This window comes from Clytia hemisphaerica, unplaced genomic scaffold (genome assembly GCF_902728285.1).
Source record: "Clytia hemisphaerica strain Z4C2 unplaced genomic scaffold, Clytia hemisphaerica genome assembly, whole genome shotgun sequence".
NCBI lineage: Eukaryota > Metazoa > Cnidaria > Hydrozoa > Leptothecata > Clytiidae > Clytia > Clytia hemisphaerica.
Window position 1 is genome coordinate 762225 of NW_027104472.1, and position 25642 is coordinate 787866.

Sequence of the window (25642 nt, forward strand, 5' to 3'; positions counted from 1 at the left end):
AACGTAATCTATCGGTAGGTATGTATAAATTTATGCATAATTTATGCGTAGAAGGGACTTGGAGTGAATAAAAGGACGCGGATTTTGCGTTGAATGGTGTGAATTGTTTCATAGACTGTTCCATTTGCGCACTGAAGGCACAACTGAAGAATCGACATATTCAACAAGAGAATTTACGTATATAAATTAATAATTCTTTTGGGGTTGATTGTTTGAGTACATTGAATCCTTGTTAAAAAAACACTCCCCTCAGTTGATCTTCAAGTGCAAGAGCTGCTCGGAGGGATTTTCTTTCTTGTTTCGTTTATATATGGTGGTTTAATAGTTTTTTTGGTTTATAATTGTTCGTCTGTTTGAAAAGTTTTATCGTTCATTGTTCGTCTATCCTACCTACCTGCGTAGCTGAGTTGGTTAGGATTTTAAGCGTAGAAGAAAAGGTTTTCGTTAGCGGAAACCTTCGTGTTGGCAGCAGAAAAAGTTAGTTACAATCTGCCAAAATGAGTCAACAGCAGGTCCAATCAAGACGACAAGATGGATCTCAAAGTCCATCAGTCATCTCATTGGAGATTGAAAATATCGAACTGCAAGCAACAGTTGATTCTCAAGAAGAATTAATCAATCGAATTTCGGATGATCTCCGGAACGTCCATCATGACCGGGATTTTATTGCGGAAATGGAGATTTTGGACCGGAATCAACAAAATATGGATTTACGGGAACAACTGACCGACAAGGAGAGTACTATCGCATTCTTAAAGACCGAATTGGTTCAAGCAAGTGGTTTGACTGAGGAAGTCTACAAGAAGTATGAGGGGTGAGTTTTACAATTTGCTTTACTATTTTTTCGACGGGTACTACCAAATCTCTCCGTACCACTCGAACGTTTTATTTAGTACTTTGAAAGAATCTAAAGCAATTTTGCAAGTCTTTCTAGCTATAGCTGACACTCTTTAATTCGATTTTCAAGAGTAACTTGATTTTTATCGAATAAGTGGGCATATCAAATTGCAAATCGTCGTTTATGAGAGTTTCTTGAGTTTTATCAACCGGACGCTAGAAGTTTACACAACTAAACCGTAAAAAATGTTACATAAAACGGTGAACTTTTTGTATCTTTTGGCAAAGTCAGCTAGACTCACCAACTTACATACGGGTCTTTTTGAGGGAACGAATCCTTTGTTTTGATGTTATGCAATGGTCTCGCGAGTAAGCACTTTTTGCAAATTTTAATTTATCATGAGCTAAACCAATCAGGGTCAAAGAACTCCTTAGAAACGTAAAATTTAGGTTGATTTTAATGACCTCGAAAATAATTTTTTCAAATCAAAATAAGGCTAATTTGTGGCGTTGCGGTTTTCAATTTAAACTTTTGCAAAAACAAAATAGAAAAAGCCGGAAAGACCTGACCTAACGCAAAGCTGAGTTTGCAGTGGAAAGTTTAATGAAACTTTTCATCAATCATTGATTAAAGTTTTAGTTCAATGAAAAGGATTTTGATACCATATTCAAAGAATCTATCAATATGTGAGCAGTGAATTGGTGGTTTTCCTTCTCAAATATTTATAGGGATAAAATGTAAACAAAAAATTATTTTGTTCTCCATACTACCATGTCATTTCATTCCGTCGACGCCGACGCCGACGCCGATGCCCCCTCCTTTTCCCCGATTTTCCGTTTTCTCTCTTTCCGGTTCGCTTGTTGTTCCGTTGTTTACCGCGTCAACTCGATTTGAGGATGAATGAGGGTATTGAATTACAAAACAGGGTAAAATTTGTCAAAGCTTCAATAAGTGGTCAATCTCGTCCCAAGAGTCACTTGCACCATTTAGTAGCGATGCAATTTAGCCCTTAAAGTTAAAGTTTTCAACCGAAACATAAGCCATAGGGTCGTAATCTATGAAACATTTTACATCTTATTCGACGTTCTACTATTCGATAATATTGAAAGCCATCATCAACAAGAAACTCTCCATAACAATGCTCTGCAATTCGATACGCTCCCTTTTTCGATGAAAAAATCCAATTCCCCTTGAAAATTGAGCTAGAGAGTTTTAACTTCAATTAAACTCCGGTTAAGGAGTTTCTTAAAATCAGTGCTTTTTATTTGTAATTGTGCATAAATCTGATTAATTGCGATAGTCGGCGGGTTCGATTTCCCGATCCTTCCGGTTTGATTTCCCATTTGGTTTGCGTTTGCGCTCGCACTTACTAGGATATACAACTTTTCTATTTTTCCTTTTTTTTGCAAAAGTTCTAGGAATGAAAATAAAGGGATAATGATAATGAATACTATCTTGACTATCCATTGATGATCCGCGGCACTATCGTAAAGCTAGAATCGCTTTGCGTACTCTTCGCTTGAGAAAATGATTGACAGATTGAAGTCAATCACCCGCGCAGGAGCTTGGGGAGAGTTCTCGGCTCAATCCTCGGACTGCGCTAAAAATGATAGACTGAGCTGTGATAGATCATTTCGATGGAAGTTGTTGGAATGTTTACAAGGCTCTTGACAGAAAATCGTTTGTTTTATTGTCAATGATGACAGTGCGGTTATTAATTTTGTTAGATCTGACAAATTGATGTTTATAAGTGCACTTTATAGTTTTGATTCCCTTTTTCGATGAAAAAATCCAATCCCCTTGAAAATCGAACTAGAGAGTGTCAATTTTAGTTGTAATTTAAGTTGCAGAAACCCCAGCTACCAGATCAAGAAAATTCCTAGTATATTATAGCGTAATACTCAAATCTCTTTTCTATTTTCATTACAGTTTGCGATCAAATCGTGATTCAAAGGACAAGGTGATCCAACGCTTGAAGCGTGAAGTTGACACGGTCCACGATATGTTGGAATCGTGTCAAAAAGACAAGATGAGAGTGGCTGATCGGATGCTTCAAATTCAAAATGAAAAAGCTGAAGTTGAAATTGAATACCAATTCTTGTTGGATAAGGTAGGTTGCTTCCCAGCTGGCACACAACGTTGTTTTAACGTAAATTGAACGTTATTTGGACGTTATGAATGTTTTGACATTGTGTGCCATCTGGGTTAAATCAATTGTAGAAATTAAATCTTGTAACATCATGTATAAAATCGTAATCGCGATTTACCGTAGCAAGTACCTCACCTAAAACCGGGATTTTCATTCCATTTCTTGCGTAGAAAAAACATGGGCGACGTCTAGTATAGGTTAGATCTACCGTAGAATGGCTAAATTTTCCTAGTGGGTTAAGGATCTTACCGCTGCTTTCTCCGGGTATACAGGCTAAAATATTTTTCTGCTGTGTACAAAAATACATGAACAATACAGTACGTCCTAGTACTGACGGTTGACATGCTGAAGTTATTTTTTACCAACCCGAAGTCTTGGTCCTTTTCTGTTTCTATGACAATAGAAAAGTTTTACAGTACATCTAATTTGCAATCTAGATTCAATCTTATGAAGAAGGCGGTAGCGGATCGTTTGGAGTCACCACCAGTGGATCGCACTCCACCACCACTTATAAGAAAACCACAACAAGTTATGATGGCGAACAATACACTACTTATGAAGAGCAATTTTCGGACAGTGATATGGAACCTATTGTTCAACGTTTCGGACAAGTCAGTGAAGGTATGACAAATGTTTTACATAAATTTATTTTAATAGGCAACCTTAGCGTAAAGGTAGAGCATTCGGCTATGGTTTGCAAGGTCGTAGGTTCGATCCCCGGCAGGGTCACACAAAAGATTTCCGTACTTAGTACAATATTGTACTTGACGCATGCTACTTAACGCTTAGTAGAGAGAACAATCAAGAGTAAGTGGAGCAATTCAGGGAGAAAGAGTGGCGCCCTCCTTTACCGTCGGGTGTATAGCTTTCGAAAGAGGAGCCTTCAGGTCACCTCCGACTGCGGTCGCAGACTTACTTATAAATCGACAAGATTTACAGATTGTTCGCCCAATTTGTTCACCAAACCCTTTAAATCTCTTTGATTAGATAGCTCTCAGACGCTGGAAGTCTCAGCAAATCTGAAATGATAAATTTTTTTCAGGATACCGTCGTTGTTTGACAGCAGAAGACAAGCAACTGCAAAAAGAAAAAGAAGAACTGATGAGAGAATTCAAACAACTTCATTCCCAACTCCACGATCTCAAGCGCATTCATGAGAATTTCGCCCGCGAGATCGCTGACAAGGACGCGGCGATCACGCGGTTAAAGGAAACTAAAGCAGATTTAGATCACGCTTTAGAGCAACTCATGCACGAAAATCAAAATTTGCGTGAGCACCGCGATAAGTTGAGTCACGAGAACACGAATTTGAGAAGTGAATTAAACACGGCAAAGAACCAGATTTCGAAGATTGAAGTTCAATTGGAGAACTCAATTAAACAACGGAACTATATGAAGGAACAAGTGGAAATTATCACCCAAAACAATGCTAAAGGTTAGATATTTCTTATGGGTTTACAGTTACGGATATGAAGGAGATTCAAAATTTATGACTGAGAGTTTTCATTTCCTTATAAGGAGTATGGCAAAAAGAAACACTCTTCGTCTTAAGTCTTGAAGCCCTTCCCCCTTAGATTCGCAACTGGGTTTATACACCATCGAGGAGAGATCAAATGAACTCTTTGGCTTTTAAAGAATGGGAATTTCGAAATATTCGAATCAATGAAATTGGCCTTTACAACTTTAATTTTATGGGTCAATTAGGTCTGTAAAACTAGGCCTGACCAACGCGAGGTTTGGTCAGACTTCAAAACAACTATACATTGACAATAGGTTCATTAACTATTAAAGAGCAACCTCTTGAAAAATCTTTATAATTTCATTAAAACTTGAATAGATTGAGTAAAATTTGCTGCTGGGTTTAATTAAAAAGTTTGTCAAAACATTCCTTAAAAATTGAAAGTTTGAAACCTTTAGAATACAAAACAAATCAAAAAGTTTTCGAAGGGCAAACTAAAGGATAGGAATCTTGAAGTCTTAAAAGTTATAAGTTTTTCGTTGAAATGTTTAAAAATGAGAAGGAAAATGGTCAAAGCCAAAGTGAGTCGATATAAACACAGAGTAGTTTGGCAAGAAAAGAATACTTCAATCGAATAACCTATCCTCCTAATCTTCAAATTCAGGAAAGGACGATCAACTACGTAAAACAAAAAGTTAAGAAACCCTTATATAAACAATTATCCACATAACTTGAAAACTCCCTTGAAAATTTGCAATTTCAATTAGTCTGTAATACATAAATTATTTCTCTCTGTATCTCAGGAAAGGACGACCACACCCGCGTTGAATGTCAACTGCGTGAAACGAAAAGAAAACTGGAACTCATGTCACGTGACATAGAAAACAAGGACACTTTGAACTCACAATTGAAAATAAAGATTACGAATTTGGAAGAACGTTTTGAAGAGACAAGACAAGAATACAACACGTGCCTCATCTCAAGAGAAAGTATTGAACAACAGAAAATGGACCTGGAACGAGAATTGGAAGTAAGTCATTGGCTTTTTTTCGAATTTTGACGTTCTACTATTCGATTCGCTCCATTATTCGATAATATTGATAGCTTCTGTCAACAATAGACTCTCATAAACGATCATCTACTATTCTGAAGCATAGAAACCGCCTAAAATACTCTCCATAATCCGACTCTTTCTCTGATTGGAAGGCAAATTTTAACACAATCAATCCCAACAGATTTAACAGTTGCACTAAGTTAAAGTTAGGCAAATCTTAAAATTAAGTACATTTGAACAACTCTTTATCTTTCCAACAGGCCCGACATGACCGAATGATTGAAGTAGAATCAGCCTTTGAAAATATGCAATCACGAAAAAGCCAACTCCAAGCAGAACTTACCAACCTGAAGAAACAATTTACACGCATCGCTAACGGAGAAGGGGATTTTGAACAAACTAAATCCCATCTCCAATCTGAGGTAAATAGTAGAAAATGAATCTCTGCCCCATTCTCAACATACAGGACATATTCTTCTAATCTTCTACCATTTTGCTTACACAGCATTTTTAAACAAAAGAAAGAACACCACTTTTCCTTTCCCACGTAAGCACAAATTGTGAGAAATTATTTTGCTTATTCTGCTTTGTCAGCATAATAGATACAGATACTTAAATGATGAAAAACTTTAATTTCTGATAAAATTCTTAACATAAAAGTTGAAATAGACTAAAACTCTAGATTCAGTTTATGGGCAAAGACCCTCCAAGGAAAGTAACGCCCCTTACACAACAATACATTTGTCGCTGCTCGCTGTTCTTTAATTTAGTTTATCTAACTTTCGATTCAGGTCTTGCAAGCTCACAAGCGGATCTCCAGGTTAGAGGCGGCGTACGAAGCGAGTCGGCAGGAGAAAATGGAACTCCAGCAAGAACTCGCTCCAGCTACCAAGAACCTGTCTACAATGCGTGCCGCGTATGAAACCCTCCAACAAAAGAAAGAAAAACTGCAAACCGAATTGATCTCTACCCAGAAACGATACTCCGAAATCCAAGCCCAAAATGAAAATCTGAAGGCTGAGCGTTCGGAAATATTGGGTGAGATACAAACTTGCAAACGAAGGAATGTGCAATGTGGAATAGATCTGGATGAAGCCGAAAAGCAGTACAATATCTTAAAGAATAAATACGAGGATTCCAATCGCCGCGCACAGCAAAACCATAATGATGCGGTCGTACGACAACGTAAGATTGAAGAACTGCAATACAAGCTAGAAGCATCTAGCCGCGAATCCATTCAACGTGATTCAATCTTGGAGAAACTGAAACAAGAACGTCGCATCTTGGAAGAGGATTTGAAGGCTTGTGAGGGTGAAAATGAAAGCTTCTTAAACAACATCCGAAACGCTCAACGTGATAATGACCATCTCCGAGAAGATTATAATTCTCTCCAGCAACGTCTTCATGAGACTGAAGCTTCTTACCAGAAAACAAGGATTGAGAAAGATCGCATGTCAAGAGATATCCAAGGCTTTGAAGGATCAGTGAAGGTGAGATTTTTAATAATTCAAAGGTTTTATTTTTACATAATTGTGCCCATTTCATATCAGACACATATTTCATATCAGGACATTGTCTGCCTATTGTTATATTATAAACTTTTTCTTTTCCTCTTTCTGACCTTTAATTAGAATTTACACTTGGCTAAACTCAAAAATTAAGTCCTGATTTATCCATTGGAAATATGAAAAACTCGAAAATCAAATTCATAAAAAATGGTTTTTACAAAATATAATGGTATTTGGAGCAGCAAAACATTCTTAGTTTATACGCAAAAAGATTTCATTGCTCAAGCAAAATTAACTTTAATTTTTTCAATTCTCTTCATTTTCTTCAATCTTTTTCATACATTTTCTTCCATATTTTGACCATAGGAACTTCGTGATTTGAGTCACCATCTACAACGTGAGAAGGACGAGCGTGAAAGGGATGTCTACGCGTTACAGAAGAAGATCACAAACCTGGAAAAAGAAAATGACCGATTATCGCACGATTCGCACGACCAATTACGCGAGATCGATCAAATCCGCGCGGCCGCTAATAAACATGAATCCACTGTCCAAACCCTGAAACGTAAAGAAACAGACCTCAAACAACAACTAGATGAAGCATTTAAAAACCGTGAAGATTTGTCAAGAATCAAAACACTCTTGGCTGAACTTCAACGACGTCTGGAAGTTGCGATGCAGGACTTGGAACAAAAGGATGTGGCTATCGCGCAAATGCGAAATGAACGGGATCATTTACGACGTGATTGCGACAAATACGAACGGGATAACGAAAGCTGTAAATCAAGTCTTGAGTCTGCTGTCCGAGAAAAAGAACGCCTTAACAAAGAACTAATGTCCGGAAACCGAAAAATAGCTGACTGTGAAATCGAAATCCATCGTCTTCAAGACGACAATCTCCAAATAAGAAAATTGTTGAATTCCTATGAAACCAAGTTACCCGTTTTGGAAAAAGCCTTACAGAAACATCAAACTAATGAATCAAGATTTGCTCAAGAAGCAAACACTGCTAAAACCAGTCTGGTCAGATTGGAGAAGGAAGTCTTGTTCACAAATGAAGAGAAAACCACCCTCCATACCCACATTGTAGAATATGAAGGTAGGTTTTATACGTTCTTCTTACCCCTATTACACCATAATAAACCTTCAATATTATTACCAAACCCCTTATAAGCCGACCGCGTCGATAAGGGTTGGTAACTTTATTGTTTGGTAGTCCTATAACATATGTCTATTAGTCAAAAGTCCTGTAACTTGAAAGATGTTGCAGTTCAAAAGGCAAACAGATTTTTGTCCCGACTCTAACAAAGACTGTCTTAGATCCTGCAAAAAGGTGGAAATTTGACCCTGGTTAAAGCAAACCAAACTTTTCGAGGCGTTATGATTAAGAGTATTTATTCTATTCAATCATTATTTTTATTTTAGGCAAGCAAGAACAACTGACCAAGGAGCTTGAAGATTCTTATCGCAAGATCTTTGAATTGGAAGCACAATACGAAATGTCACAACGAACGAACCAAGATCTCAAACGTGAATGTGACAACAGAATCAGGAAACTGGAAGAAACAATCCAAACATCTGAGAGAGCGAATGTTGATTTGAAGAACCAATTGGTGGAGATTCGAAAACGAAACAAAACAAGCATTGAAGAATATACTCTGGTACAAAGGTAAGCGTATTTATAAATACCACCTTTGTTTTAACTCCAAAGCGCACCTTTAAAGTTATAAGTGGGGGACACATTGTCAGTATCATTACCCCCGGGGGGGGGGGGGGCAGTGGGTTTACCAACTGACGGTATGTGCGGCGAAAAAATTGGCTTTTAGAATCGCACCCTTACAGTGCAGAAGAAAATCGGTGAAATTCATACCCTTACAGTGCATTTTTTCAAATTTTAAACTCTTTTAGAGCAAAAAAATCAACATTTTCGAGCAAAAATTTGCAATTTTTCACAGATTTGCTGAAATTTCCACCCTTACAGTGCATTTATCAAAAGTCCACCCTTACAGTGCATTTCTGATATTTTGAAAAACATACCCTTAACCGCCGCACATACCCGTCGGTCAATTTGCCTGACTGCCCCCCCCCGGGCATTACCCTTCCATCACGTTATGCCTTGGCTTCTAGCGATTTTTTGGCTAACATCAAAACTCAATAGTATTCTTTACAGACTTCGGTCTTTTGTATAGTGTTGAAAACTAGGTGTCAAAACTATTTATACAATCCACGTATATTTATTAATAACATCAAAAGGTGTTTACCTTATCGGGGAAAACTTCATCGGGAAAAATTTTCGTCGGGGAAAATTTTCGTCAGGGAAAAATTCGTCACTTGCTGGTAGTTGGTAAACGCATTAAGGCCGGGGAGAATTTCGTCGGGGAAAATATTCGTCACTTGTCCAAAATTTCGTCACTTTTCCCCGACGAAGTTTTCCCCGATAAGGTAAGTATAATCTAGCTTTCGTGATACTTACAGGAGGAGTTGTTAGTCGTATGCTTGGTTAAAACACACTTATATGGATAAACGATAGGAATATATTGATAATCAAGTCTTAAAACAATCTTTGGAATGATACTAACTTTCTTTTGCAGAGAGTATGAAGAACTGCAAAACAAATGGAATTATGCTAACAGTGATGGAACAGGAAAAGATCGAATTATTGAACAACTCCGAAAAGATGTTCATGACTATCAAATCGAAATGGAGAGGTAATATAATCTTCAATGTCTTGCGCATACTATTACCATCTTCGTTTTTAGAGTGTAACAAGTGACAGATAGCCTTTTAAAAACAAGGGGTATTAAGTAGTAAGTAGGGGCATAATAGAATGAGTTTCATAAAAAGAATCCAGATAATTATCGGACGGCACCCACCCAAAGAAGATAAATAAAAAGAAAATACCAAAAACCTAGCCTGTACCAAACTCTTGTTCATTTATGTTAATGAAAAGATACCACGAAGTACGGTTGAATACGTTTGGACAATATTCTCGCACCCGTGGGAGGGATGATACAGGCTACGAGCAGATTAATAGGAGCATTATTCCTTAGAACATGCCAGCAACCTTTTAAATATCATACTCTTCCATCTTTAGATTGCGACAGGACACTGAATCAAGAGTTGCTTTGTTCGATCGAACAAACGAAGAGAAGAACGAGTTAACATCCGATGTGGAGCATCTCAAACAACGAGTATACGAATTGGAAGGAATCTACAAATCATCTGAGGAAGAGAAAGACACTTTACAACAAGAAGTCTTGGAATTGAATCGATTGTTCACTCAACACCAAACTGATTCTGAAGGAGTTCAACGCGATTCAGATGTCGAAATGCGACAACTGAAATCGTACATCAGTAAACTGGAAGCTAGAGTTGAAATCATTATGGGTGATCGAGACCATACCAGCAACCAGTTGGAAGCTGAACGACTCTTGAGTGCCAAGTACAAGGATGAGTTTGAAAGAGTCCAACGCGAGTATCTGGAGCATCAGAAGATCTGTGAGCGATATGCTGATCAGATTCTGGACCGAGATCGCACCATTGATGAGCTCAATAACGTGGTCTACAGGATGGAATCTGAGTTGGATACTTTGAAAGAACAGCTCCGGAAAGCGGTAACTGCTCAACAAGTCGCTGAGCAACAGAAGGAGAAGGTTGTTGAGAAGTTGACGTATGCTGAAGAGAAAATTAGAAGCTTGGAGACAGAGAATGACTACTTGAAGAAGAGAGTTACTGAGCTTGAAAGAGAGATAAATGGTATTGAAACAAAGCTGGATGAAACGATGAAGGATAATCGGGACCTGAAAGAAAAGAACCGAGTTTTGGATGAGAATGTCCGTGAATACAAGAGTAGAATCACATTCCTGGAGACGGAGCTGGCAGCTTTGAGACAATCAGTTAATGATCGTGATGCAACCATTGAGAGGCTCCAAAAGGAGATTGATGAAATGTTGGAGCAGAATCACACCATCCGTCGTACTCTGAGTGAGGTGGAATCACAGCTAGATCTCTGTGAACAAGATAAGGAAGACTTGTCTTCACAGCTACAAAATGCTGAACGCCAGATCACAGAATTGAAGGCAGATATGGACAAGATGGTTCACGAAGCTGAGATCCTGGAGAATGAGTTGACGCAGACCAAGAACCGTCTCATGAAGATTGAACCACAATTGAAGACAGCTTTGAAACAACGTGATGAATATAAAGAAGCTTACGAGAATCTGAAGAGGAAACACCAAGAAGTGAAAGAGGATTTGGTCAATACTCAACGCCAACATGCCGATGCTCAACGTGTTATTGAACAACAAAAGAAGGATTTGAGACAGAAAGATTCATTGTTGGAAGAAGCTAGAGCAAGGATTGTAGCTCTGGTTGCACAGCTTCAAAGTGTCAGAGATGAATTGGTTCAAAAGGATCGGGAAGTCACTCAACTGACTGATGAGAAGAGAGCTGTTCAAGAGGAGTTATTACGCATCCGACAGAAACTTGGAGATGTTGAATCAGCTAACCAGATCTTATCTATGGAGAAAGATAAGCTGAGTGAAGAGCTTATTGCTTTCAACAGCAAGTATACTGAGCTGAGAATCAAGTTTGACAAATCTGAACAAGACCGATTGGAAAGTCAACGCTTGGCAATGCAATATGAACAACGCTTGGCTAAATTGGAACCACAATTGCAACAGATCTTGAGAGAGAATTCAGAGCTTCATGTCGAGATTGAAAAGATTGCTGATGAGTTGAGATCTTTGATTGAGGAGAATCGATCCTTGAAGAATGAGAATGAGGAGTTGACCAGGATTCGTGAAATCCAAGCTAAAGAGATCTTCGAACGTGATTCCTTCATCGAACAAATCAAATCCAAATTGAATTCCTTGGAGAACGAGAACCACAAGCTGGTGCACGAAGTCGATCATTTGCGATCACAGAATGATGCATTGGAACAGGAAAAGAGAGCTCTGCAACAACGCTTGCAGTCAGCTTTGAATCGCGTCAAAGAGCTTGAGGAGGCGAATGAAACACTTCGCATCCGCTCGCAGCAATTACAAGAAGAATTGCATGATTTGCAAAAGAAATTTGTGACGATGGAGAATGCGTACAAGAAGCTTTTGGATCGTGAAAAAGACTACAAGAACACCATTGAAGAACTCCGAAGGAAGGTCAAAGATCTGGAGAGACAGTTGGCTGACGAGAAGAAACGAACCAATGAACTGGAGGTTGTTGTCGGTCAACAAAATGACCAGATTCAAGAATTAGAGAGAATCATTGACGAGTTGAAACGAGACTTACGAGATGTTGAAGTTGAGAAGGATCGTTTGAAAGGTGAAAATGACGAGCTCAAACAAAAGATCGTGACTTTGACCAATCGCGTTGAAGAATTGGAAGCCATTATTAGATCTTTGGAACAAGAAAAAGCGTACTTGGAAGATGAACTGACTCGGTTGAGACAACAAATCACCACATTGGAAAATGAGATCAATTCTTTGACCAAACAGAAGAATGAACTTCAAATCCATTTGGAAGACCTCCGAAGGGAGCTGATGTCCTTGAAAGAGTATATTATCAAATTGGAAGGTCAAAGCAAAGAGCAACAACGTATCATCGAATCTCTACGAGTCGAGATTACACGAAAAGAACGAATCATCGAGGAATTGGAATCGAAATATCGAAAACTGGAGATCGAGATTGAAACATTGAGGACAGAGCTGTTGGAGAAAATTGTCATCATTGAGAATCTGGAAGAAGAGAAACGATCCCTGGAGATAAACATCAAGAGTTATATGAACCGAATCACTGTCCTCGAGCAACGAATCGAGAAAATCATCATCGAAAAAACCGAAATTGAGAAGAACTACCATACCGTGGTTAACAAATTTAACATTGCTGAAACACAATGCGAGTTGTTATCTCGGGAAAAAGGTGAGTTACGACTCGATATTGATCGTCATTTTGGTGATATCAAGGAAGAAAAGGAGACTATGGTCAAAGTGCAAAATGAGTTGAGAACTGCCAATAAAACGATTGAAATCTACAAACAAGAGATCATCGAGAAAACAACTGTAATTGAACGATTGACTGTTATCCGACAAACCATCGAAAACGAACGAGATGTTTTGAAACGCGACTACAGCCAACTCAAGGTCGAATGCCAACGAATCAGAGATGGCGAAAAGACACTTCAAGATGAGATTCAAACCAACTCGCAAAAGATTGTGTCACTGGAGAAAACAATTGTCTCAATTACTAATGAACGAGATGAATTCAAACTCCGAGTTGAAACTCTTATGAAGAAGGTTGCTGATATTGAGTCACAACTCAAACGAAGTGTTGAACGAGAAAACCGACTCAAAATCGAGAACGAAACTCTTCGAACAAAATACGGACAACTCGACATAACTTATCAAGAGTTACTCAAAGAAAAGAACGAAATCGAACGCCATTACAAGAGCCTGAAGACCAAATACAATGAATTAGACGCTAAATACAAGAAGCTGAATGTGACCTACAAGGAAGTCAAAGAACAGCTGTTGGCAGCTAACAACACGATCGCAACCATGAAGACTAAGTACGAAAAGGTCGTTTATGAAAACAAAGAACTCAAAGACCAATTGGATTCTTTACAAAACCTCTACAACAAACTACGTGAGGATTATACTCATCAAGAACAAGAGCTGTCCGACTACAAATACAAGTATGAAGATGCCATGAAGACCATCACTGAAAAGAACCATACTATTGAAGATTTAAGAGCTAAAGTCAATAGCTTGGAACGCCAACTTTCTACACTCAAACAAACCGTCACTCAGTTGAGAGGTGATTATGAGAGAAGTATGCGAGAACAAGCTAGGCTACAAGAGGAGTTGGTGAACCTACAAAACGCTGTTACCGATTTGGAAGGTAAATTGCAACGCAGTGAAATGGAGAATGACCGATTAAGGAAGGAACTGATGGAGCTTGAAGCTAAGATCCCAGCACTGGAAACAGAACTCGCCAATGCTGTTCAACAACGAGATGCCTTACAAATTGAGAACCGCGAACTCCGCCAGAAAGCTATGGAATTGAAGGAACAGAATATCCATTTGGAAAGTGAGAATCAAGCTATCCAGAAAGATAATGACCGTATGAGAGAGGAGATCAAATCCAAAGATCAATTGATTGCTCAATTGAGACGTGCCAGAGATGAGCTTGAGCATGAAATTGAAGATCTCAAGAGAGAGCTTCACGAAAAGGAAAAAGAAATGGACGCTTTATTTCAACGCATCAGGGAACTGGAAACAAACAACCAATTACTGAGCACGCGCATTGCTGAAATTGAGCCCGCCTACGATTCCGCTAAAGAAAAGATTAAGCGACAGGAGAATGAAATTAACGAGCTCAGAAATAAATTGATCGATTTGGAATCCGCATTGAAACAATCACGTGAGAACGAACAAGAAGCTAACAACAAGGTTACCATCTTGGAATCCAAATTAGTAAAGATTACTAAAGTGTTGGAAGAAGAAAAACGAAAATCACATGACCTGATGCACCAATTAGAGCATGCTGTTGAAGAATTGAAAATGTTACGTGAAAGCGTGCAAACTTTGGAGAAGGAACGTGACCAAGTCTTACAAGAGTTACAAGAAGTACGAAACACGTTAGCTGAGCTACAACCTAAAGTAGCGTATCTGGAAAAACAGAAGGACGAACTGGAACGTAACTTGAATGAAGCTGTTAAGAATATCGATCTCTTGAAAGATGAGTTGACTCGAGTTCAACGCGAGCTGACTGAGAAATCAAGATTATTGGAGACAGCTAACAGAGAAGTGACTGAAAAATCAAACACCATTGAAATCTTGAAGAACGAAAAAGAAGGCTTGGAAAAGGAGAATGAAAGCTTGAATAATTCTTTGACATCAGTCCACGCTTTGTTAAATGAAACACAAAAACGAAAAGAAGATGTCGAACGAGAGTTATTCGAGATTCGAAAACGAATGAGCGAATTGGAAAATCTCTTGAATGCAGCCAACGAAGAACGAGATAATCTAATCAACCGATTGAAAGATCTGAGTGACCGTTTATCATTGAGTGAACAAGATCTCCGGAAATCAAAACAAAACGAATCTAAACTTCGTGGAGAGTTGGATGAAGCCAAGGCGCGAATCCATCGCATGAAAGAAGAAAACAGTAAACTTCAAATGCAGATTAACGATAACCGTACCTTGATCGAACGCTTGACGAGAGAGAATGGAGAAAAACAAGTCATCATCGATAACCTGAACGCACAAATCAAGCAACTCGAAACCACAAATGGGAAACTGAAGAAAGAATTAATCAAAGTAAGAGACCAATACGCTAATCTGATGAAAGAGTATCGCGAACAAGAGCAAGAAATCAACATGCTACGATCCAAGATCTACAGCCTTCAAGTCATGAATGATTCACTCAAAGAAGAGAAAGAGAGACTAGCAACCAGTCTACAAGCACTTGAAAAAGAACATGCTGAACTGACGGAGAAATACACACTCATCGTTCGCGAGAACGCTCGAAACAAGGAGGACCTAGATTTCGCCAATAAACGTATCCAGGAGCTTGAAGACATCAATGCAACCTTGAATAAAGAAAACGAACAACTCAAACAACATATTGCTGCCTTGAAACAACAGATCAATGATCTCCAAGGAAAGATCAGTTACTTGACCAAGGAGGTGGATACTCTACAGGTTAATATTCACCAACAACAAGAAGTCCAGACGACCCACACATTGTATGATGAAGGAGACTGGGTCAAGCGATCAGAATATGATGAGGTCAGCACTTCTTTGGAAGCCGCTCGCGTTGCTAAGGAATCAGCTGAGAAAGAGAGAGACGATTTACAACAAGAACATATTGAGCTTCACAAGAGGATTTCGAAACTTGAAGTTGAGTTGGAAGGAGCAACTGCCAAACGAGATGAAGCTAAGAGATTGTTATTGGAAGCTGAAAGAAGAATCAACCAACTCGAAGGTATGTATAGTTTTGATTCATTCAAAGAAGCCTTTCAACCTGGCAATTAAGCTTTTCAACGTTCATCCAAGGACGTTAGATGAATTTTTTGATACAGTAGAGCTTGGGCTATACCCAATATCTCTCGAAAATTTTGACAAAAACCTCATTTTGACAGTACTCGAATTATAGGAATCGAATTCACTTACTTGCTCTATGGTTTCGATAATTGTTCAACTTTTCACTCTTTTTTACAAGAACAAACTGCGCTAGAACATAAGGCTTCAAGGATAAAATGATTAAGAATAGTTTAAGAACATGTTAACCAATTCATTAGGCGATCGCACAAAAATACCCTTAAAATAGTGGAAATGAGAAAAATTTTAAGAACATTTCTAGGCTTAAAATTTTTTTGATGTTCTTATAAAAAGAATGTGTAGTTTCACAGTGAATTTTATATATTTTGTTTTTTCCTCTATTTCAGGAATCAATCAACGATTGGGTGAAAATGAAAAACAACTTCAAGAAGACCTCTTGAAATCACATAATGACGTCATGTCTCTCCAACAACAAATCATATCTCTCAAAGTCAAAATCGGTCAATTCGATGCCGATAAAGCGAACTATGAAGAAAAGATCTTGAGATTGAACCAAGAAATTAACGAGCTTCATCAAACGTTGGCTGGTGTCCAAGCCTCTATTGATGAACGCGAAACTGAGATGGAGAAAATGCGTAAAGAGTTATCTGACTACCAACAAAGAGTTGCTCAATTCGAATCACAATACCATATCCTTAAAGAGGAACATGACCGATTACAAAAGGAAATTCGACAGAAGGATGGAGTGATCGAAGACTTGAAATTGCGTGTCCAAGACGAAAACACAAAACACAATACGACTAAAGGTGAATTCAATGAAATGACCGCTCGATACAAGATGTTGAGAGAGGAGATGGAAAACCTTAACAAGAAATTGACCGAAGCTTTGAGAGATCTTGAGAATGCCAAACAAGAGGGACTTGATAAGCAGACCAATATTGATCGATTGACTACAGTCAAGATTAATCTTGAAGGAGATATCGAAGCATTACGTAATGATTTGGCATCCATGAAATCAGAATTGGATAAACTTCGACTCGATAACCGATCCTTGGTTCAAGAAACACATGCTTTGAACATGAAGATTTTGGAGATCGATTCCGATCGCGCGGTCTTGACGGACTCTAATGAACGCTTGATGAAGGATATTGAAGATCTGAAGAACCAAGTCGCTAAGTATAAATCCAATATCGAGCGATTGACTTCTGAGAAGAAAACCTTGGAGAAACAAATCAGGATTTTGACTCAAAACTCTGGTGGTCCAAGCGATTATGAATCGATCAAGAAACAACGAGACAAGCTCCAAATCGAAATCACAGATATGACAAGTCAACTTCGTGATTTGAAATCCAAGATCAAGTCTCTGGAGACTGACCGTAAGGAGATCAATAACCAATTGAAAATTGTTGAAAGAGAGTTAGCCGATAAGACTCAAGAAGCACAACAACTTGAGTTAGAAAAATACAACTTGGAAAGAGAATTAGAAGCTCTGAGACAGAAAGCTGAGAAATACGAGCTCCAATCTGCCAAATTCGAAGAAGAAAAACTCAGACTGGAGGCTGAGCATATTGAGTTACACAAGAAAATCACACAGCTCCAAGGTGAATTACAACGCTGTGAAGATAAGAGATCAAGCTTACAGAAGGATCTGGATACAACTACAGCTCGACTCCAAACTCTTGAAACCAACTACAGGAAATGTCAAGAAAGAGAATCAAAACTTCAAGCTGATTTGATTGCTTCTCACAAGAAAGTCACCTTGCTAGAACATGACTTGAATGCAACCAAAGACCGCGTGACCAGCTTAGAACGCGATTTAGATCGATCAGAAAACCGAGCTACTGAACTACAAGATGAGTTGTTGACTTGCCAGAAACGCATCTCAGAGCTTGAAGTTGCCTTGGAAACAGAACAAGATCGTAACAAGGAGATGAAGAATGAGCTGAACGCTTGGAAACGAAAGTATGAGGAATTGAGAGAGCAATACCGATTGGTCACCAGCGGTAAAGAAGAATTAATGTCTCAAATCCAGAATCTGAACAGTAAGATCACACGTCTTGAATCCAAACTGGTTCAAGCACAAAAAGAGAAATCTTACTTCGAAAGTGCTTTGGAAGAAGCTAAACAAAAGGCAGCTGCGGATCGTGAGAGCATTGTTCAATCGCAGAAGGACATCCTTGAGTTGCAACGTAAATTAGATGCAATGACCAAGGAGTCACAAAACAAAACACAAATGATTGACGAATTACGTAACAAGAACAAAACGCTCGAGGGAAGTATCGAATCTATTCGGGGAGAACTCGAGAAGAAACAAATCGAAATCGAAGGTATCGAGAAAGAAAAACAACGACTCCGTGAAGAAATCGAAGCACTTCGATTGAAATATAGCGAGTTGGAGAAACAATACTTAGCCGTCCAAGAAGAGAAGGAAAACATCCGCCAAGACATGATCGCGTCTCATTCATCCGTCTGCCGATTGAAAGAAAACTATGAATTGAGTTTGGGTGATAAAGGCAAATTGAGAGAAGAATTAGCAGCCTTCCATAAGAAGATTACTGAATTGACGTCATCATATGATAGCTGCCGTGTGGAGCGAGATCGATACAAGAGCGAAGTCGATAAATTCCGATCACAATATGATGATGTTAAAGGACAACACGATGGAAAACAACAAGAGGTAAACAGGCTTTATCTCAAACATCTTTTTCACTCATTGTTAACATCCATGCGGTCGGGTAGCTCAGTCGGTAGAGCATTCGCCTTACAATCCAAGGGTTGTGGGTACAATCCAAGGGTTGTGGGTTCAATCCCCGGTCACTGTCAACTCAGTGAATGATAGCTTAGCTTATCCAAGGGTTGTGGGTTCAATCCCCGGTCACTGCCAGCTCAGTGAATGATAAGCTTAGATTGGGTAATCTGATCTAGGCGATAAGTTACTGGGAGCTGAGAGTACTATTTAGTGAAAAATTTGTAGATTCCTAAAGATTTGCAGGGCTTTTGGAACAATAATGAAATGTTAAATCAAGACCATACTGAATTACAGAATTTGTACTGTCCATTAAAAAATTGATTCTTCTAAAATTGACTCAATTCTCCATTTCTTCCATTTCAGATCAATAAATACCGACTGGAGATTGACACCATCACTCAAAAATTGAACAAGACCGAACAAAATTACATCATTTGTGACCGTGAACGTGAACGTGTCCAAAAAGAATTATTGGACGCTACACGTAAAGTGTCCGATGTTTCAATCTTATTGCAGACGACACAAGAAGAAAAGAAATCAGTTGACTCACAATTGAAATCAGCTTGTGGTGAATTGGAAAGATACAAACAAGACAATGAAACCTATAACACCAAAGCTGTTGCTCTCCAGGAAGAGATCTTGACCACGCATAAGCAATACACCAAGATTGAATCCAACTACCAACGCTCTGTTGAGAAAGAAGAAAGATTGGAGAGTGAAATTGAAGATTCTAAGGAGAAAATCCAAACCTTGGAACAAGAGCTGAACGCTGCACGCAATCGTATCAATGACTTGGAAGGGGAGTTAAACCGAACACGGAATAAGTTGGAAAAAGAGGAGACTTCTCTTGAACAATACACTCAAGAATCGTCCAAACTCAGCGATATGGTTCGCGATTATGAATCCAAATTATCTCAACTCAAATCTTCAAATGATGACAACAAAACTCTTAAAGAAGAGATCACGAGCTTGAAAACACATGTTTCCAGACTCGAATTGGAATTACGCGCCGAACATAACAACTTGGTGACATCACAAGATCAATACGATCAAGCCCGTCTCAGTAACGATAACTTGAGTAACGAAGTATCACGCCTTCAACGCCAATTGCGATCAATGGGCGGTGACAAAGAAAAGGTTACCAGCGAATACCAGACCGCCATTCATGAGAAAGAAAGCGAGATTGAGAAACTGAAATCATCGCTCCGAACCTACGAACGAGAGATTGAAACTACTAAGAAATCAGTTGATGAGAAGACTACCGTGTTGGATACGTTCACACGCGAGAGAACAGTGATCGTAGCTGAAATCCAAGATATCATGAAACGGTTACGTAGCGTTGAGACGTCTCACGTTAAAGTTAGAGATCAGCTGATCCAAGAATACACCGCTCAATCAGACTACGATCGTGCCGTCTTCGACATCAAGATCATTATTGAGAAAATCGAACGCGAATTCGCATCTCGATATGATATCGATAAACAACAACTCGATGTCATCGATCAAGAAAAGAAAGATCGTACTCAACAATCGAGAGAAATCGATGATTTGAAACGTAAACTCGATTCTCTCCAACAAGTTTGTACTGGTCTTGAGAAGGATAAAAACACGATTCGAGAAGAAAAGGAAGCCGTTTTCATCCGATGCGATGGTTTGAACAAGGATGTCGAAACTCAACAAACAACCATCAAAGAGTTAACCGATAAAATCCGATATTCCGAAACTTTGATCACAGAATATGAAAGCAAGACAACAACCACAGAACAAAGGTTAGTTTATCGGATTTTGAAGACCATGTTTAAATGTTTAAAAAAAATTGCTCAAAAGTGAGGAGGCTAAAGTCACCCCAGTCTCCCCGCTTCCGCCGGGCCTGCCATCGTTAGTACAAACATAGAATGGTAAAAATCACAATTTTTTTAGATCAAAAATGTTGAAAAAAGCGCCTCATTATCTACAAATAAAAAAAATCGTTTATAATTCGTTTTCTAGATACGTTGAATCATCGCAATCCATCAAAGAGCTTCAACTCAAATTAGACAACACCCAACGGGAATACACTTCCACCAAAGAAGAATTGAACGAAGAACGAACTAAGTATCGAAACACCAAGAAAGATTTAGAGAAGTTATTGAGAGATCACCAACGTTTGAATGATAATTCATCAAAAACAACTAAAGATCGTGACACACAGATTGATGAATTGAAGCAACGCAAAATAGGATTGGAACGAGATATTGAACAATTGAAACGTGATGTTGCTAAGCAACGTGATGACAACAAGAAGGTATTTTTTCAAACGCATATTCTCCCGTCACTAGAGTCTCGAAGTCCGAAATCTACTTTTGAGCTGACATGGGTCCTATGTGTTGGCCCCCTACTACGAAGTCTTTCTCTACTTTTTTGAGGATATATCGATCAGTTAGATGTAGATTCTAAACACATGGCGCAATCTACCGGCCTCCTTTCAAAAGAGAACATTCGCATTTTTTTCCTGGCTTTTTCTTACAGTGTTAAAATAATCTTCCTCGTCAAGTACTGTTAAAGACAACATGCGCTCCCACCTGAATTCTAATTTTTTGAACAGCTTTTAAAAATGGTTCTTTTTCAATTAGGTGCAACGTGAACGTGATCAATATAAACTAGAGGTTAACGAAATCCGAATGTTGTTGAAGACAGCCGAAGACAACTTTAAAGAAGTGAAACACACTAAAATCGTCATGGAAGAAGAATACAAGATCACAATTGAGAAATATGTCAAAGAAGTCAGAGAAACTTACATCAAATTAACCAGGGTATGAGATATAATATTCGAGAAAAATTTTAGCCAGCCCCTTAGTCCAATAGCGCTTTACATCCACGTAGAAAGATCACGAGACGAGAGATTGCCATAGCATACAGTTTGATGGGAAAAGCAAATTTCTTTCAGTCGTAGAGAAAGTGTTGATTTGGAAACAGAATTTTGAAGGGTCAATCTTAACCTTCAAATCTGTTAAATCAGTGTACCTTTTACTTATTTTTCAATGAGACGATTAATACATCATATGTCTTTATCGCCGAGTAAATGTCACTAAATTTCCTTTTTTCTATACACAGGTTGAACAAGAGCTTCAAACTATCGTCACCACCCACGAGACCGACAATCAAGAGCGATACAAACGATTACAAATCGAGTTACAGCAAGAACGCGAAACATCACATAAACAAATCTACGAAAAATCGACTGAAATCGAACAACTCCGGATTACAATGTCAAGCTCTGAACAAGAGATCAAACGCTTGAGACGTGAGATTGAATCCCTGGAAGCGAAGTTGAAAGCACAGCAAGCTCCTTCCCATTCCTCTTCATTGATTTTGACCACTAAACAACACTCTGAACAATTAGTTGTCCCAAGCAAGAGTAAGTATCAAAATTAGACAGGGGCTTGGGTACTAGGTTTGGGTGTGGCGTTCCTCTTCTTTGAACAAGCAAAAGCAAGTACCCTATTGCCATGTACCAGAATCAATCAGTACACGGAAAACTCTTCAAATTGGAAAAAACTGCTCATATGATTTTCTCATTTTATGAATTTAAAAAAATAGCAAAGTGGTTTATAGTTATACATACCTTTAATTAATTTCATTGTTAATTGCGCCTAGGGGTGTGAGTTTGTTTGTGGACCCTGAAAAATAATAAACAAAGTTAAAATTGCAAGAGTTTCAATGAGCTGTTTCAGCCTAGCGATATATTAACCTAATTTTGAACTCTTTTCTCTCTTTTGTCTTAGCATCTGAAGCAAAAATCACCGTCTCACCAAGACATAAGTCTGAAACAAACGTGATCATCGAAAGTGATCAAGCGCGTGCAGAACGCGAGAAGCCATATTCGTCCTCTTTCTACCGCTCGACCGCCAAAGTGAACACGCAACCACAAGAGTTTGGAAGCGTCGATCTTGTGTTGAAAGATGTTCCTACACACACTCAAGAACAAATCGAAGTCAAGAAGCAATCCAGGTAATACAAAATGAAATACAGTAAACTCTATCTCTCTAATTCGAACCTTTCTTATTCGAATCTTTCTGTAATTTGAACTAAAATATTGGTTCCTTCGCCTGGAAAATGGTTTAAATTACTCACTGTAATTTAAATCTCTTTTTAATTCGAGCAACATTTTTTGCTCCCATGAAGATCGAATTAAAAAGAGTCAACTATAGGCAATTGCTTGCTTTAAGAAGGCTTTGAAGTAAAGAGAGTAAACAATAAAACAACAAAAAGGCGAGATTGAGTCGAGAGACCCCAGTCCACTTTTGAAAGTAGTCAAACAAAACATTGCAGTCTTTTAAAAATGTTATTCGTTAACGACTCCGTTTCTTAACGGACTAATACACCTGGACCTGTCTTAATTTTATAGTACATCAAAATAGTCAAAAAGTTTCATATGCAACTTGCTAGAAAGTGTCATTCTTACATACCGGGTGGGTAAAAAAACGCCCCTATTTTGAAATCTTTGTGGTACATTTTCTATTCAGTTGAGCCGCTTGAATTCTTTTGTGAGTATTGTAAATTTAAAGATTTGGATTCAATTACAACTTGAAATATTCAAATAATATATATTTTCCTAATCTTTAATCTCATAATTTCTCTAGATACGACTACCGTAGTGGAAGCTCAACAGCATCCAATGAACGCCACGTCAGTTCCACAAGCATCCGTACCGGAGCTGAAAAAACACCGGAATATCAAGAATACGAGATTACCGTTGAACCAGAACAACAACGTCGCGGAAAATCCGAATATTTGATGAGAGTCGGTGGTCCTTCCGGTAGATCATCCGGAGCTTCAAGCCCCGTACCCGGAGCAGGATCCCAATCATCTGGTATCCAAATGCGTGTCGGTGGCGGATCGACTAGCGATTTAACCACCCCGAGCCCATCCCGAGGCGTGTCCGAATACCAAATGCGTGTCGGTGGTGGATCAACTAGTGATTTAACTAGCCCAAGCCCGAGCCGAGGCGTATCCGAATATCAAATGCGTGTTGGTAGTGGAGCAACACAAACGACAACGGTTGAAGAAACTGTTTCAACCACGGTCGAGAGACGTCGCGCCGGACATGCTACGCAACAGGTACAACAACAAAGTTATACTGAAGATGAAGAGCTTCAACGCATCTTAAGAAACAAAAATAAGAGAAAAGGAAAACGTATGGAAGAATTTCACTCAAGCTCTTAAAGAAAACTATATGATGTGACAATTTAATAAAAACATTTTTTGGGAAATTTTATTTAATTTTGAAATTTTTATTTATTTAGTATTTAAATAAATGTTATTTGTAAGGGTTTATTTTGACAAAAGTATAACTTGGCTCGCTTCAAAAAAAAGTTTTAAAAACTTGAATCCCGCCTATCTAGAAGCCGATTTTGTCGAGCTCAGTTATATTTTATGGACAATAATTATTTAAAAAGTTAATTTATTTAAAATATATGTAAAATTTTATGTGGGTAGTGGTTTTAAGAAACTTCCAATTTTTTAGTTATTTCTTCAAAAGAATTTTGGTTCGTAAAATTTTCATGAATTTAATTGATTTAGGACGCATTTTAATGATAGCATTTTGAAATTGTATTTTGCAAAATTTTTATTGAATTTTGTTAACTTTTTATGATTGTGAAATAGACCACCAAAATTAAATATTATATCTTATTCGTTTAAGAAACCCTCGTATCCCCATGGTATTTTTTCATTTCACCATGGATATTCCAAGTTGCCTGCAGATTCTAGTGTTACAAAGGTCTCTAGGCCTTTTCATACATTTAATTAAATTTTGAGTGCAACGACTGCCTCGTTTTGAAACTATTGCCAAGGTGATTAAATCCCTTAAAAAATCAAGTCAAAGTTTTAATCGGGGATGCAAATTTTTTTTCCGTAAGCGATCAAAGACCTCAAATAGCGATCAAAGACCTCCAAAACTTTTTTAACGCGTCGAAAATTCTCTCCGAAATGGCCGTAATACTCATAGTAAATAACATTTTTGTACACAAATCACGTGCGAGTGGGTAAAAATCTCCGAAAAAAGAAACGAAAGAAACCTTAATCGGGAAAGAAATAAAGATGTTAAGATGGGTGAAGAAAGCTGTAGAGGATTTTTATCTGAATGTTTTCATGAGAATGTAGTATTCTTTACAATGAAGGTTTCGTGAAGGTTAACCTCACGAACATTCGTAATAATGATCAAAGTTTTTTCTCGTGGTCAACCGCCCATTCCTTCACCAATAACTCGGGCTCTGCCGCTCTCTTCACAACGAGATTTTGGTAGGTGAAAATAAGAGAACTTGTTTGCTAATATCTTCAAACTGTTCGATTAAGGAGCGCAGGATCCAATTTCGACCAAGGATCAAACAAAAGATCTGAAATTAAAACCTTTGAGCCATCAATTAATTTCATTGATTTATATTTACCATTTTGGCAAAAGACAGTAAACCTTTCGATAATTGATGTATCTACTTTAAAATGACTCTAAGGCTTTTGTTCTTATAAAATTTGTAAGTCTTACAGGTCTTTGATTAAATCAGGTCTCGGATGGCTAAATGCTTCCGCGCGGCAAAACAAGTAGGTCTTGGATAGGTAGATTTTACGTTAAAAAAGTTTTGAAGGTCTTTGATCGCTTACGGAAAAAGAATTTGCGTCCGGGATAAAAAAATCGGGTTTAGTCGGGTAATGAAATATCGGAGAAAAATTCGTCGGGGGAAAATTTCGTCACCCCCTCTAAATTTTCGTCACTTTCCCCCGACATTTTTTTCCCCGATAAGGTATTCTCACTAAGGACGTGAAAGGGAATTAAATAAATTTTAAAGTC

General features: G+C 38.3%; 1 protein-coding gene and 1 long non-coding RNA gene across 2 annotated transcripts in view; one reads left to right on the plus strand and one right to left on the minus strand.

Moving 5' to 3' along the window:
• LOC136821381 (uncharacterized) overlaps positions 1-25642 on the minus strand; it is a 52455-nt gene that overhangs the window by 6474 nt on the left and 20339 nt on the right. Inside the window, exon 2 of the long non-coding RNA XR_010848728.1 lies at positions 22421-22475. This is a non-coding gene — a long non-coding RNA (uncharacterized lncRNA). The remainder of the gene's footprint in view (positions 1-22420; positions 22476-25642) is intronic.
• LOC136821367 (golgin subfamily B member 1-like) lies at positions 244-24480 on the plus strand. The gene is made up of 18 exons (XM_067077602.1): positions 244-814; positions 2768-2948; positions 3425-3608; positions 4030-4422; positions 5250-5476; positions 5761-5922; positions 6292-6990; positions 7375-8107; positions 8434-8677; positions 9600-9716; positions 10103-15990; positions 16454-18744; positions 19180-20585; positions 20806-21100; positions 21429-21608; positions 21910-22213; positions 22581-22806; positions 23439-24480. Exons 1-18 carry the CDS (start codon positions 498-500, stop codon positions 24019-24021), a joined length of 14430 nt encoding a protein of 4809 aa, XP_066933703.1. The 5' UTR covers positions 244-497; the 3' UTR covers positions 24022-24480.

Bases quoted from the DNA above. Each gene is read 5' to 3' on its own strand.
- LOC136821367 (XM_067077602.1), top strand. From the start codon at position 498: ATGAGTCAACAGCAGGTCCAATCAAGACGACAAGATGGATCTCAAAGT. The intron at 5,923-6,291 runs GTAAATAGTAGA...CTTTCGATTCAG, and splicing joins AATCCCATCTCCAATCTGAG to GTCTTGCAAGCTCACAAGCG. The intron at 21,101-21,428 runs GTATTTTTTCAA...TTTTTCAATTAG, and splicing joins AACGTGATGACAACAAGAAG to GTGCAACGTGAACGTGATCA.